Consider the following 14,271-nt stretch of genomic DNA (forward strand, 5'->3'; position numbering starts at 1 on the left):
ATCAACAAAGAGCAAGAGAAAATCAGGAGAGCTGACCAGCTGCTTGGGGGAGGGAAGAACATAAGGATTGTGCTGGATTAGACCAACAAGCTATTTAGTTCAGTGTTCAGTTCCCTATAATGATCAACTGTAGGAAGCTATGGAAATGACCTTAGAGAAGGCATAAGGGGGAGGAAGGGAAGGGAAGGGAAAATATGGGGAGACTTGCAAGATTCTGTTACTATACCCTGTCTCAATAAAATAGAATTCTAGTTATCCTATGGAGTCTATTTCCTGATCTATATTGTAGGGCTGATATCCCCTCCTTGTGGGAAGCCCACAGACAAAACATAAGTACAATTCCATCTTCCTTCCTACCTGCTGGTATTGAGACATAAATTGCATCTCATACTCAGGGTAAATTAGCGCTATCGTGACTAGTGTCCAGAGTTAATGCCCATTCCTGCTTTGGAGTCCTTGAGGTTCTCTGAGCTTGGCTATTTTCTTGCAAACGTTTTGTTACCTGACTTGGTAACATCTTCAGTGCTAGAATGGAATGGTGTTTGCTTTCTGTTTAGATACAGTGGCATGCCCTGCCAGTGTTGGTGGGGGTGGGGGTTTTGTTCTGTTTTATTTTTTCCCTCTGGTAGTTCCTTGATTAGGGTTTTGTTTACTGCTGATTGTATGTCTGGTGATAATCTTGGTGTTAATCTCTGTTTGTCTGGATGATGATTGCTGGTGAGGAAATATTCTAGTCTTTTTTTTTTCTTTTTTATTGTCTCTTTTGAATAGTGTGTAGATGTTGTTTATCTCTATGTGCCTGTTGATGGCTGTCTTGTCTGAATACCAAGCTTCTAGGAATTCCCTCACATTCTTGGATTTAGCTTGGTCTAAAATGCTAACAGTTTCCCACTGTTAATCAGCTACACATATCCGCTTCTATTGGCTATTCCCACTTATTCTGAATATTCAGTTTTTAAAAATTATTTAAAATACTTTTATTTGTAAATAATATACTTTGGTCAATGCTGGGTGAATTTAAAAACAGCCTCGCTATTTCATTGTCTTATCTCTTATTTGTATGAGAGACTTAAGATTTGACATTGGTATTTTTCTAGACAGTAAAGAATAAATTGAAATTGGGGCCAGGCAGTTGATTTACATGATTTAGATATTTAATTCTAAAGCACAGTAATCTTGAATAAAGGAAGAGATACTTAAAGAAATGATATGTTTAAAATGATGTATATACTTACATGTATATACTTAAATTACTTTAAAAAATTATTTTGCTCTTCAGTTGCAAATTTCTTCAGATGTCTTAGAATTCATGAGGCAAGAGGGTAGGTATGCAGATTCCCTGCAACTAATGTAATATTCAGACTACCTCTCAGAAATAATCTAGGGACCAAAGAATCCCATGCAAAGGAGAAATATTTCCAGTTATGTCCTCCATGATGGGGATTAGGGAGCACTTTCTTTATAGTCTAGTTTAAATTTGATTAGGGTATGACCCGATCTGAAGGACACAACCAGGAGAATTCTGTTAAACTGATGAGTCACTCAGCTGATACATTTGGTATAATTTTGTGGTCTGCCGCTAATATTTTTATTTGTTTCTTAAACAGTCTTTTGGTCTATCAAGAAAGAAAATAGTGTATTATACCAGCTTTGACCAGCGGAAAAGAGCAAATGCAGCATTTTTGATAGGTGCATATGCAGTAAGTATCAATAGATGTGTGTATTTCTAATAAGAACTTGCTGATACTTCATTCTCTAAATAGATATTGCAAAAGCTAGCATTTCTGTTTTTTCAGGGTTTTAAGAGCGGGAGCAAGAGGTCTCTGGAAGGAAGCAGTTCCAATCTGCACTCTTAAGCTGCTTCCAACTGCAAAATATTGCCTAAATTACTATCTGGGAGGGGAGAAGGGAGAGGATGGACATGATTTGCCTCCCACTCTCATTCTCACCGTTCGTCCCCCCAAGTCATTTAGAGAGTTGTAAGAGAGATTTGAAGGGTGGAGTTGAGAGCAAGAAAATTACAGGTAGTTCCCAGTTTAAGAATGAGTTTGTTCCCAAGGTCCTTAAGTCAAATTTGTATGTAAGCAGAAACAGTATTATTATATAATACTGTATAAGTAGTATTGTGAAATTAGCTTGAACCATTGTGCATTTAACTTGACTTTTGCTACAATAGGCTCCATTCTTAACTATGGGTCATCCTTAAACCAGGTGTTCTTAACCAGGGGACTACCTATATGCCGCCAACATAGGGTGCCAAATTATTGTTGAATTTTGATGACATTTATTGCCAATTTTTAGCAGCAGGCCCCTGGGGTCTATAGGCTCATCCTTGTTCTACAATGAGTAGAATAGGGTAGATTTGATTTATTATGCACACAACTTTGACATTTCTTTCCATGTAGATGGCTTACCTACTTTGTTATTAAGATCAGTTATACTGGGAAATAATACCTTTTCATTTGGGTATGTTCTTACATAAACGATTAAAATTATAGAACTTTAAAAAAATGCTAGCATTTTGTGACTTAAGTCCTTTGTGTTATGTTTTAAAACATTCATATAGGTGTTTGTTAATATAAAGTGCTGTTAATTTAAATAGGTAATATGTAAATATCCTGTTGGCTTTGTATTTACAACAAATTAGATCTAGAATTACTCTGTACTGCTCTTACTACTTCACTATGTATGAAACCTGTGCGATAAAATAAATCTTCTATGTTGACTGAATGAATTGAGATGGGAATATGAATAACTTTTCATATAAATAGTTCATGTGTCTTAATCTTTTAAGTTAAGTCTTTTTGTTAATTGAAATACATTGAGCTCATTATGAAGCAGCAAAGCATGTTACAAACAAATGAATTAATAGAACTTTAATTTTATCTTTGTGTTGAAAAAGAGCAAGGAACAACAATATGAGAACCATATTTGCCTTAAAAATGACCAACAGTGGAAAGGCAGATGAGATAGTTCAGTCATTGGTCTTCCGTTGTGTGAGTAAGCTGTCTATCTTCTTTGGCATCTAATCTTCAACCAGGTTGTTTAAGGGTTCTGGTACAGATTTTCCCTAGTCTTTCTACAGGAACCCCCTTCATTTAACATAAACTAGGTCAAGGCCAAATGTAATACCTTGGGAGTAGCATCTTGGTTGTCTATTGCAAACTGTAGCACAACACACTGCAGTTTCACTGGCACCGCTGTCTTTTTTTAGTTTAAATCCTTGTGCTGAAAATTGTAAGCATTTTGATTTGAATATTCAGAGCAATAATAACAAAGCAATTTAAATCTATATCAATATTATTTTCCTTCTGTTTATTTATAAACATATATTGTTCAGTGCAGACTAGGAGTGGCATACAATTTGAAACAGCAAATAGAATAAAAAACACTAAAGTGAAAAGCTCAGGATAAGCTTTTACTCTGTTTTAACAAATCTGTGCAGAGATCTTCTGTATTGGTAGATATTTGTATCTTCTGTCCAGGGAGGTGAACAAATTGGGTGTTTTAGAGAGTATATCTTACAGATTGTGTCATTGTATTATGCAGAGCATAAGCAAATACAGAATCCAGGCAGTTATCCAAATGATAAATCAGCATAACTGAAACTTGTTCCTGACAATATAGAGGCTGCTGGTGATGAATAGTCCAAATAAACTTTAAAGAAGGGCATGTCCTACCTATAGAATCAACATTCATATCCAGAGTAAATTTTCTAATCAATTCTGATTTGGCAATTTCCACAGAAGTTTGTCTTTGAAACTCCTTGCTAGAATATGATGATTTTAAAGATCTGCTCCAATATGACTTAGGGAAATGCTTTCCCACTTGTTTCTGTACTAATTTTTAAAATGTCTACTAGGTGTTGCCTTAGTTAATTGTGCTGAAAGACTAACCCTGTTTGCCTGTGTAAGCAGTAGGAGGACATTTGAAGGGCATTTCTGGCAGCTGATGCAGCATGCAAGAGCCACAGACTTTGGCTTCCCTGATTATTCTGCCAAAATTTGTGCTCAACAGCAACTACTTTTCCTTAGAAAAAAGCAGTGGGCTATGTGAATGGCATACTTTGAATCATAGGGAGGATCATTTTCAAAGATGGTTATGGATTCTTAGTGATATATGAAGTTTAAAAACTGATATGTAGAATTTCAATACAGGTGGTCCTTGTTTAACCACCACTCGTTCAGCAACCGTTCAAACTTAACAGCACTGAACGAGCAGTAGTTACAACCAGTCCTCAGAGTTTTGCCCATCACAACATCCCTGCAGTCATGTGACCATGATGTGGGTTCTCAGACCCTGGCTCATGATTATGATGTTGCAGCGAGCCACAGTCATGTAATCACTCTCTCTGACATTCCCTGCTGGCTTCCCACAAACAAAGTCAATGGGGAGCAAGCAGGAAGTCAGAATTGGGGTCACGTGAGTTCCTCACTTAACGATGAAAACCAGGACGGTTGTCGCTAAGCAGTGTAGTCACATGACATTGTGCTTTATGACCACATCACTTAGCAACAGCAACTCCAGTTCCAATTGCCATTGTAAACTGAAGACTACCTGTATTCTACACTTAATAGCATTCTTATTGATTAATTCATCACTGTTTCTATTAGCTCATTTCTATGTTTGCACTCACTGCATCATAGTAAACTGCTATATGCACTCTTATTGATGTTTTTGAAACATTTTAGAGTTTAGGCATTTTTCTGTTTTTTCTAGATATTTCTATTTTTTTCTTCCTATGCCGTGGCCTCTTGTGCTCTGTTCTTTTATTTGTTTAAGAAGCCAAATGTTTAAATACTGGTCAGTGATTGGAATAAACTTTTTAAAAAACAGACTCGTCTCTAATTTTACAGCCTAATGGGGACAACAAAAAGAAATCAAGTGCGAGCCTTTGATACCATTTAATTATTGTTTTGGCAAGTAGAGCATAGGCCATGTAGCCCAATTTAAATGTTGCAAGCACTATGTAGATGCAAGATAAACCTGTAGTAGGACAGGTATTCCCAACAGACAAGCAGAATCCTGCTTCTCAGATTAGGTGGGATCTGTACATTTTTCAAGGAATATTTTTGGCTGATTTACAGGAATGATTGTTACAGCTATATCTTAGTATATATTATATTCTTGTTTGAGGAAAACAGAGTTGCAACACGCATGCACTTGCAGCAATAACCTTGAGTTGAATTAAAAACAGCCAGCATTACACAATCATACTGTTTGGTAAACAGTTTGCTTTTCTGACATTTGTTTTGCATATATATTATCCTGAGCTATGTTAGCATTGTTGTACTGCCTTAATGCTAAAATATTATGTCAAATGAAATTTGATAAATACTAGATTAAATGCTACAAATAGACCTTCCTGTGGTAGCTGTCTACTCTAAACTGGAACACACTGTGACTTCCTAATTTTTTCTGGAACCTACATTTCTGGAACCTACCCCAACCTAATTTTTTTTTAATATTTTTCATTACAGTATTTGTAATATCATAAATGGCTATAAAAATGTAACCCTGTGTTCTTTCTTTTTTGTTCCATCCCACTGTTAGGATAGTGCTCTTAACCACACTTTTGACAGTTTACTACAGAGTATGAAATCCAACTCATAGAATTTTTGTCATGTCCAAGTACTATATTCCATAATCTAGTTTCATCCATGAATTTTACTTCGTAGATTTTTCCAAATGGTTCAGGAATGGTAATTTGCTTCATCCATAAAATATATTTCAGGCTGCCTTAAAAGTAGTTCTGATTTTCTTCCCAGATACATAGATTAATATTAAGTAAAACATAGTTGCATATCAATATGTCTCCAACAGCTGAAACATACTGCAGCATGTTACAGAGAACAACATATCAGGAAGGAGGTCAGTTATCCCTTAACTTAAACCTGACTAACAAAGAAATTAGTTGATGGGTTGAAGATATCAGTGACCCTGAGGGAGGCAACTACAACATGTTGGCAGTCAAGGTAAGTAGGGGAAGGAAAAGCTGAGGAAAATCAGTCACATTTCTTGGATTTCAGGAAAGCCAATTCTGATGAATTCAATTTAAAAAAAGTAGTATAGTATGTCTTGAAAATCTAAAGGATAAATAAACCAAAGAAAAATAGGGGATCCGGAAGGCTTAGGTACAAATAATTCCCATGACAAGGAAGATTAGCAAAAGTGTTAAGAGGCCTACCTCACTGTCAAGCTGAGAGGCATAAAAGAAAGGAGCTCTAGGAGGAAAGGTGTGTTATAACTCAAATAAATTATAAAAGGTACTTGTAAATGGTACTGCAACACCTGGAGATGAGTATTAAATGGGATCCCCTAGGGCCCTTTGCTATTCAAAATTTATAAATTACCTACAGGATAGAGTGGAAGGGATTTTTATCATATTTGAAGATAACATCAAGCTTAGTGGGACTATACCTTGGAGGACAAAATCATGATTCAGAATTAGCTTGGTAGATTTGAATATTGGGCCAAATTCAATAGGATAATACTATTTTGCATCTGGGAAGTTCTGCATCTGGGAAGGCAAAATTAGGTGTATAGATTCCAGTAGAGGAATGCAATATACAAGGTATGGTATATATGGTTTTTCCTTCTGGAAAAATGTACAGATACAGGTAAAGCCTGTAGGCAAGTATCAGGTGGGATGGTCCAGATATAACAGCTAAAAAGGCCAATGCAGTAACAGAATCATTGTTTCAGGATCATGGGAGATATTAGTTCCTTTGCATTTATCAGGCTGCTCTTGAAAATATGTCCACTTCTGGGCATAATACTTTAAAAGGAACATGGAAAAGTTAGACTAGTGTTACAGGATGATAAAAGGTCTAGAAACCAAGCCCTATGAAAAACAGTTAAGGGAACTGGACATGCTTAGTCGGCAAATAAAACTTGGGATGACAACCGTCTCCATATATTTAAAAGGCTGTCATATAGGAGGGAGCAGACCTTTCTCTGTTGAAACTTTAAGCGGGACAAGACCAATTGGATGACATAAAATGAGGTGCAAGCTAAATATTAGGAGGAGTTTGCTCATGAGAAGAGCTATTAAGCTTGGAACGATCTGCCTAGAATGAAGGTTTGAATAGCCACTTGTAGGGAATGGTTTAATGAATTCCTGTAATGAGGATTGATTGGACTAGGTAATCTATTTTGTAACTTCCAACTCATACTCTGATTTTAGGAAGCTGATAGAGTGAAAAAGGAGTTGGCAAAATATTTCTAGGAAAGTCTATACATCCTTATTATATTAGCAATTAGAAATTAAATCCAGATGATGAGAACGAAGCCACACACAATGTATTGTATCTTTTAACTGCATTTACACAGTTATGCCTTGTGTAACAGACTCCCTCTCGATTCAGGAATCCTTTAACTTAATACTACAAGCATGTCATACAGTCTTGAATACAGAATATGTTAAGACACAAATAATTTGATTTCAAGATCGGCTGTCAGGGTGGGGCAGGTGTTTTTATTTTAAGAGAATTAGGAAAATACTGGCTAGGTTATAATAATTGAAATATTGGAACTGTTTTAAAAGGAATTACTGAACAGGTTTAGGATACTGAAGCAAACCAGTTTGAAAGTGCAGATCCCAAATAATGCTGTTCTTTAAATTCCACTCTCTGTAATTGTATAACTCGTCTCTTTCAGGGAAGCATTCTGGTTTTTTATGGGAAGAAAACTATTTGGGGAGTATTTTTAGAAAATGTATTAAAGTTCATCACTACAAGTTGATTATTGTTAATAATTCTGTTTAAAAATTTTTTTTTATCCTCTAAATTTGGGTGTATTTCTTTAAGTGCATAATGACTTATTTGATCAGGACTTCCTTTTTTTTTTTAATTTATCAAATTTGTCACCATCCATCTCATCAAAAAACTACTCTGGAGGTAGTTAAAATCAATTAAAATTACAATATAAAATAATTTAAATAAATAGAAAATAAATATAATCCAAGGATAGATGTTAAAATTGGCAATAACTCGGGGAGTGTCATCAAGGCACCAGCCACCCCCAGGATTGGGTAAGATTTTTGTCACCCTATGCAAGCTGGCAGAGCCAGGTCTTTAATCCTTTCCAGAAAGCTGGGAAGATAGGGGCCTGGCACACCTCTGGAGGGAGGATATTTCAGAGGGTGCGGGCAAGGGCAGAGAAGGCTCTCCTCCTAGGCCCTACTAGCCAACATTCTCTTGCAGACAGGGTCTGCAGTATGTCCTCTCTGCCTGACCAGGTGGGACGGGTTGATGTAATGGGGGTGAGACGGTCCCTCAGTTAACCTTGATCCATGCTGTGTAGGGCTTTAAAGTTAATAATCAACACTTTGAATTGGACCTGGAAGCAAACTGGGACCCAATGCAGCTACTGCAGTAAAGGTGTTATATGTGCCATTCTTGGGGCACCTAAGGTGGTCCACGCGGCTGCATTTTGAACCAATTGTAGCTTCCAGATACTCTTCAAGGGTAGCCTCATGTAGAACACATTGCAATAGTCTGAGAGATGACCAGGGCATGGGTGACTAACCAGAGAATGACTAACATACCATGCAAAGTTGGGCAAAGGCCCTCCAGGCCATCACTGCCACCTGTTTCTTGAGCAGGAGTTGTGAGTCCAGGAGGACTCCCAGATTACACACCGGGTCTGTCCAGGGCAGTGCAACCCTATCCAAAACCAAAGATGGTAAATCCTGAGATACAGAGGGGCCTCCAAACCATAGCCACTCCATCTTACCAGAGTTCAGCTGAAGCCTGTTGAACCCCATCCAGACCCCCACAGCCTCCAAGCACCGCGAAAGGGTGGTCACAGTATCATTTACATCACCCAGGATGCAGATGCATAACTGGGTATCAGGACTCCCCCCCCCCCCCCCGTAAGAAGGGAAACATCTGAATTCAGAATGGAGAATGTATCTGCTGTAGAAAAATGTTTTTGTTTTGTTTTCTCTTTGTTTCTTGTATCTTTATTTTTCCTATTTTTCCTGTATATTAAAGCAATAAAAATATGAGAGGAGGAGTTAGCAGGGCTGTTGGCTAATCTGGGAAGTGAGAAGCATCAGAAACTTCCATATTATTGTCTATAAAACTTCCTAGTTATGTCTGTGGAGTCACTTGATTTGGAGAGTTCATATTTTAAGTTTGGAATAAAAGCAATTTTCTGAAGCATCAACGTACTCTCAAGCATAAATTGTAGGAATTAAAAAGCTGAAATCAAGGTCTCATCCAATTTATATTGAGGCTTTATATTGATATAAATGAATTATATAATTGTAAATATGTTTTTATTTTCTAGATTAAATTGATTCTTTATCTCCATTTTCTTTGTAGGTAGTTTACTTGAAGAAAACACCAGAAGAAGCTTACCGAATACTTTTATCTGGATCTAATCCACCATATCTTCCATTTAGGTATGGGTGGAAATAATAGTAATTTTGTATAATGCTTTAAAATGTTCAAAATGCTTTGTCTGGACAGCCTCATTCAGTAAGTTAGTATAATCATCCTCTTTATTGCAGGTGGAAGAGGGACTTAAGCCTGCAGTAATCTGAAGATTTCCTAATATATTCTCTTAGCCATTGTGCTATGCCAACTGTCACTACAGTCAAACAAATTACTTTTGCATTTCCTAAATGTATGCAATTTGAGGCCACCAGATTCTTTTGCAGTAGTATATATTAGGTTAGGTTAGGTTTAATAATATTTAATAAGAAAATAGGTTGGAAAGGAAAGTCAACTTTTAGAATTTGTTTCATTCTGTCACAAATCATTTTCCAAAGTTGTTCAGCTTTATTACATTGCCCTCAAATATGGGGGGAAAAAATAATCTGACCTGGGTTATTACATTTCTAACAATTTTTACAGCATGAACTATCCATTTTAGCAATCAGTACTGGAGTAATGTACCATCATCAGTAAAGCATCTTGTACCAATTTTCTCTAAGTATAATATTTGGTGTAAATTTAATGTTCTTCCATTGGAATTCCTATTGTTGCATATCAATTGCTGTATCCTGATTCTGCATCCATTTAATCATACAGTATTTAATTTGTTCAATCTCTGAATCATATTTGATCAACAATTTGTAAATATGGGTCAACAAATGCTCTGAGTTTTGTTAAAAGATTTTCAGATTCAATGAAGTCTTTAATTGTTCCCCCTTGTTTTTGCAATTCTTTTAGTACTGTTTGACTTATTTGAAGATAGTGAAACCAGTTGGGTGGTTCTGGCCTTCTGAAGAGAAAATCTCATGTTTTACTGACAATTAAATCTCACGGTCTATGCAATGTGTTCTCCACTGAGCAAATGTCTTTGGACTTTCCTCTTCATAAAAATGAACATTTAATAACAAGACAAGAGAGGATAAGTCTGGACTGATTTCTAATCTCAGAATGTATCCCAGACTTAATGTGCTGTTTATTACTGTATTATCTCTTATGGACTGCTTATTTCTGTTTGCATCAGTCCAAAGGTACTTGTACAAACTATCTGAAACTCCTGCTCCCTCAACAGAGGGAGCTGACCCACAAGATGATATGATCCAGTCTGTGACACAAGTTGAACAGCTGGATTGATAATAAAGTTTGAAATTTGGAGCTGCCAGATCACTGTGTTCTTTTGAATCCTATAGTATCTTGAACTTAATCCTTGGTCTTTTATTGGACCATATGTAATTTTTACTTGCCTCTGCCTGTCACTTCAAAAATATTCATTTTTAAAGGCTGCAATTATTCCTAAGTAAGACAATTTTAATTTTCTCCCTCTTGAAATATCCACCTATATTTTTCTAGATATGTGAATAATTATTTTTAAATTGATCTTTATTATTTTTTGTCTAATAGATTCCTAGATATTTGAGTTTTTTGTAGCAATGATATTGAACCCTGTTATTTGGTACAGGTATTGCTTTTCTTCCTTGTTGATCAAAGCAAACCGTTGATCAAAGCAATACCTGTACCAAATAACAGAGTTCCATGTCAACATTTGAGTTTAGATGATCTATGTCAAAATTTGAATTTTATCCTTATATATTAATCTGATAACCTGATGCCAAACCATACTGCTGTATCATATTCTGTTATTAATTCTAAAGAATCCTTTGGGTGGATAACTGTAAATACAACATCAACATATAATTTCAATTTATGTTCTTGAATTATTATTTTAATTCTGAAGTTTAGGGGACAATCTTATCTTGTCCCCTTCATTATGGTACATTTTGTGATCAAAAACCATCTTAGCTTCTTGTTCTTTATAAATATTCTGTAGTCATGTGAAAAAATTAAAGCCACAATTAATCTTTTTCAGTATTATAAGCATTAAAGGCCATTATAACTGATCAAAAGCTTTCTCTGCACCAAGAAATATAATTGCCTTCTTAGCTTTTTAAAAAATATATAATATTAACAATATTCAGCATATATCTAATATTGTCTCTCGTGTATCTTTAGAATAAATCCAGTCCTAATCAGGATGTATTAATTCAATTAAAAAGGTCGTTTATTTTCTTACTGAGTATTGCTGTGAAAAGCTTATAGTATGTTCAATAAGGAAATAGACTCAAATGACTCTGAACAGGTTGGATCTTTTCCTTCTTTGTAGATCAGAGAGATGAAAGTTTCTTTCCATGATGAAGTAAATTTTTGGCATTGTTGAATCTCATTCATCACCTGAGTTAGTGGCTCAACCAAAATTCCTTAAAAGGTCTTGTAGCATACTGCAGAAATATTCTCAAGTACTGGAGCTTTATTCAATTTTAGTTTTAATTTTAGTTTTTAATTGCTTCTTTGCTTTCATGTTCTATAATGGATTTATTGAGAATTTCCTTTTGTTGATCTATAAATTTCATAAGTAAGGTTGTATTCAAATACCTTCCAGTCTTTTTCTAGATGGGATTACTATATAATCTTGAGTAACGTTTAATGGATTATTCCATCACCTTCTTCATTATGGAATCATGTTGATTCCATCCCAAATAGAAGTGATAGTTCTCGCTCCTTCCACAGTTAATAAACCAAGCAATTTATCTGGTTTGTTTCTTTTTCAAAATACTTCTGTTAAACAAAATTCTTCTTATAGGTCTTGTTTACTCTACTAATATTTAATTTCCTTACCCTGGTGTTTTAATTTAGTTATTAATTTGTCATACTTGTGATTAATTACAGCCTTAGGAGAGTCCAAATCTTGTTTTTGTTAATTTTTTGTTAAATTGATTTGGTTGTATTATCTTACAGTCTATGCAATTCATGTATAAGAAGATCTTTAATTTATAATAAGGTAACAGGAATCAAGGTGGGCTAATGCATGCATATCTAAAACTACAAAAAGGAGGGAGGGAAGGAATGAGTTACCCACTTGCCACAATTTATATGCTGCTCTAATCCAAACAAGGATCTAAGTGGCTAATGTGTGGGTAACATATTCCCTCCCTCCCTCCTTCTTGTGGAGTTTTCTGGATGCTGTTTCCTTTCTCTTGTCATTAGCTGGTGACTAATCTCCTGATGGCTATGCATGCACCACAGTTCTTCCCAGTTTTATGCTGTACCTATACTCTCCCTTAAAACCTAGAATTAGCTGTTGGCTACTCATATAATAGACTGAAAGATCTCCTTTAAAGAGGCATTACATTTCTGATACCTAGAACATACTTAAACAGTCCAGTTTTCCCCACTAATTAGGCAAACGTGCTCACTGTAACTGTCTTGAAATGCAGTTTCATGTAGCAGTTCTGTCACTCTCTTCCCTCCTGATGGACTACACCTCTAATTTGCTTTTCTTCACTTTCCCTCCCCAAACCTTAATTTACCTCTAGCTGAATCCATTAGACCCATGGTTCCCGAAGTGTGTACCACGGTGCTACAATGAACTCACAGGGGCACCACAGGGTATTTTACATTTTTAAGGGAAATACAGCAGTACCCAACATATGTTGGACATCACATGAACTGTTAGCCTAGTATCACTATGTTTCCTTCAAAAATTTAAAATATCTCACAGTGCCCCTGTGAGTTTGCTTCTTGGGTATTGTGAGGTGCCATGTTAAAATTACTAAGACACTAAGGACACCGTGAACTGAGAAAATTTGGGAACCTCTGCACTAGGTAGTTCCCTTACAGGCAAAACCTCCAGCTCCTCACACTCCATATTGCCCAGAATTCTTTGCACAAAGACCCTTGTGTCTTCTCTCTTTTACCACTTACTCACAATACATTTTTCTGCCAGCAGAAGGTGCTTCCTATCCATCTAGCTCCAAATGATCTTCCTTTCTTCTTTCTCTCCCTCACTCTTCTGCCTTGCCACCCACAAAGTGTTTCTGAGCTGGCTCTTTGGTTCCTTCCCCAAACTAGCTTCTTTTCACTCTACTATGTGTTCCTCTCCCAGTACCTGATGTATTTAGGGCTGGTCAGAATATGATTTGGACCCAGCAAGTCTAGGAAGAACATCCTGTTTCTTCCTCAAATTTCTACCTCTATTTATCTACCATTTCCAATCAGCCTATTTTCTGTATCTTGCAGTTTGTCTATAGGTGGTCCCTGCTTAATGACCCTAATTGGGACCAGCAGCTCCACCACTAAGCAAAGCAGTCACTAAGTGGGAAATCACATGACCTTGACTGTGCTTTCTGGTTGGAAAGAGACAAAACTAATCAGTTTCACAGCTTTGACTTTTCTTTGCCTCCTAACCACTCCCCCACACTTTGGAATGCTTGAGTACCTGCTTACTGTCTTGTACACATTGAAAGCAATGCAACTGTGCTGCAGCCTAGGGCTGGGAGCCGCAGGCACACTACACAAACAGCTTGCTCTCTTGAAATCCCTGTCTCCAAACTCTCTGCTCTGCAGGGGGGCCAGGGAGAAAAAAAGCAATTTTTGCAGGCAATCTCTCCTTTACCTGACCCTTTCCTGCTGCCATCGCAATTGCATTGCTTTTGATGTGTAGAACAGCAAACAGCTTACTCTCTTGCAATCCCTTTCTCTCCAAGGGGGGGAGAAGAAAAAAAAAGTCAGGCACAGAACAATGCATACTGCATGCTGTAATGGTGATCACGTGACTGGAGAATGTTGCGAAGGTTGTAAATGGTCATAAATTGGCCATAAAGTTATTTTTTCAGCACTGTTCTAACTTCAGTCATTGAATGAATGGTTGGTAAATGAGGACTACCTCATACCTTCAAACTCAGGGTTGAAATTTAACATGGATATAACTGGAAGTTATTTCTCTATCCTTTTCACAATGACTTTGCGGTGCCTGATTTTTTAAAAAATGCAAGGC

At 36.5% G+C, this 14,271-nt stretch overlaps 1 protein-coding gene across 4 annotated transcripts in view; it reads left to right on the forward strand.

Moving 5' to 3' along the window:
- Window positions 1-14,271, forward strand: part of CDC14A (cell division cycle 14A) — a 76,153-nt gene that overhangs the window by 21,615 nt on the left and 40,267 nt on the right. For 3 of the 4 annotated variants that reach the window (XM_088153227.1, XM_088153228.1, XM_088153230.1), the window contains exons 4-5: window positions 1,608-1,700; window positions 9,330-9,409. In XM_088153227.1, coding sequence (XP_088009353.1) covers window positions 1,608-1,700; window positions 9,330-9,409 — 173 coding nt within the window. The remainder of the gene's footprint in view (window positions 1-1,607; window positions 1,701-9,329; window positions 9,410-14,271) is intronic. The other variant, XM_088153229.1, reaches the window with a different exon arrangement.

This window comes from Python bivittatus, unplaced genomic scaffold (assembly GCF_059951505.1).
Source record: "Python bivittatus isolate LINGU-HERP-01145 unplaced genomic scaffold, Pbiv_v1 ctg000700_np1212, whole genome shotgun sequence".
Lineage (NCBI taxonomy): Eukaryota > Metazoa > Chordata > Lepidosauria > Squamata > Pythonidae > Python > Python bivittatus.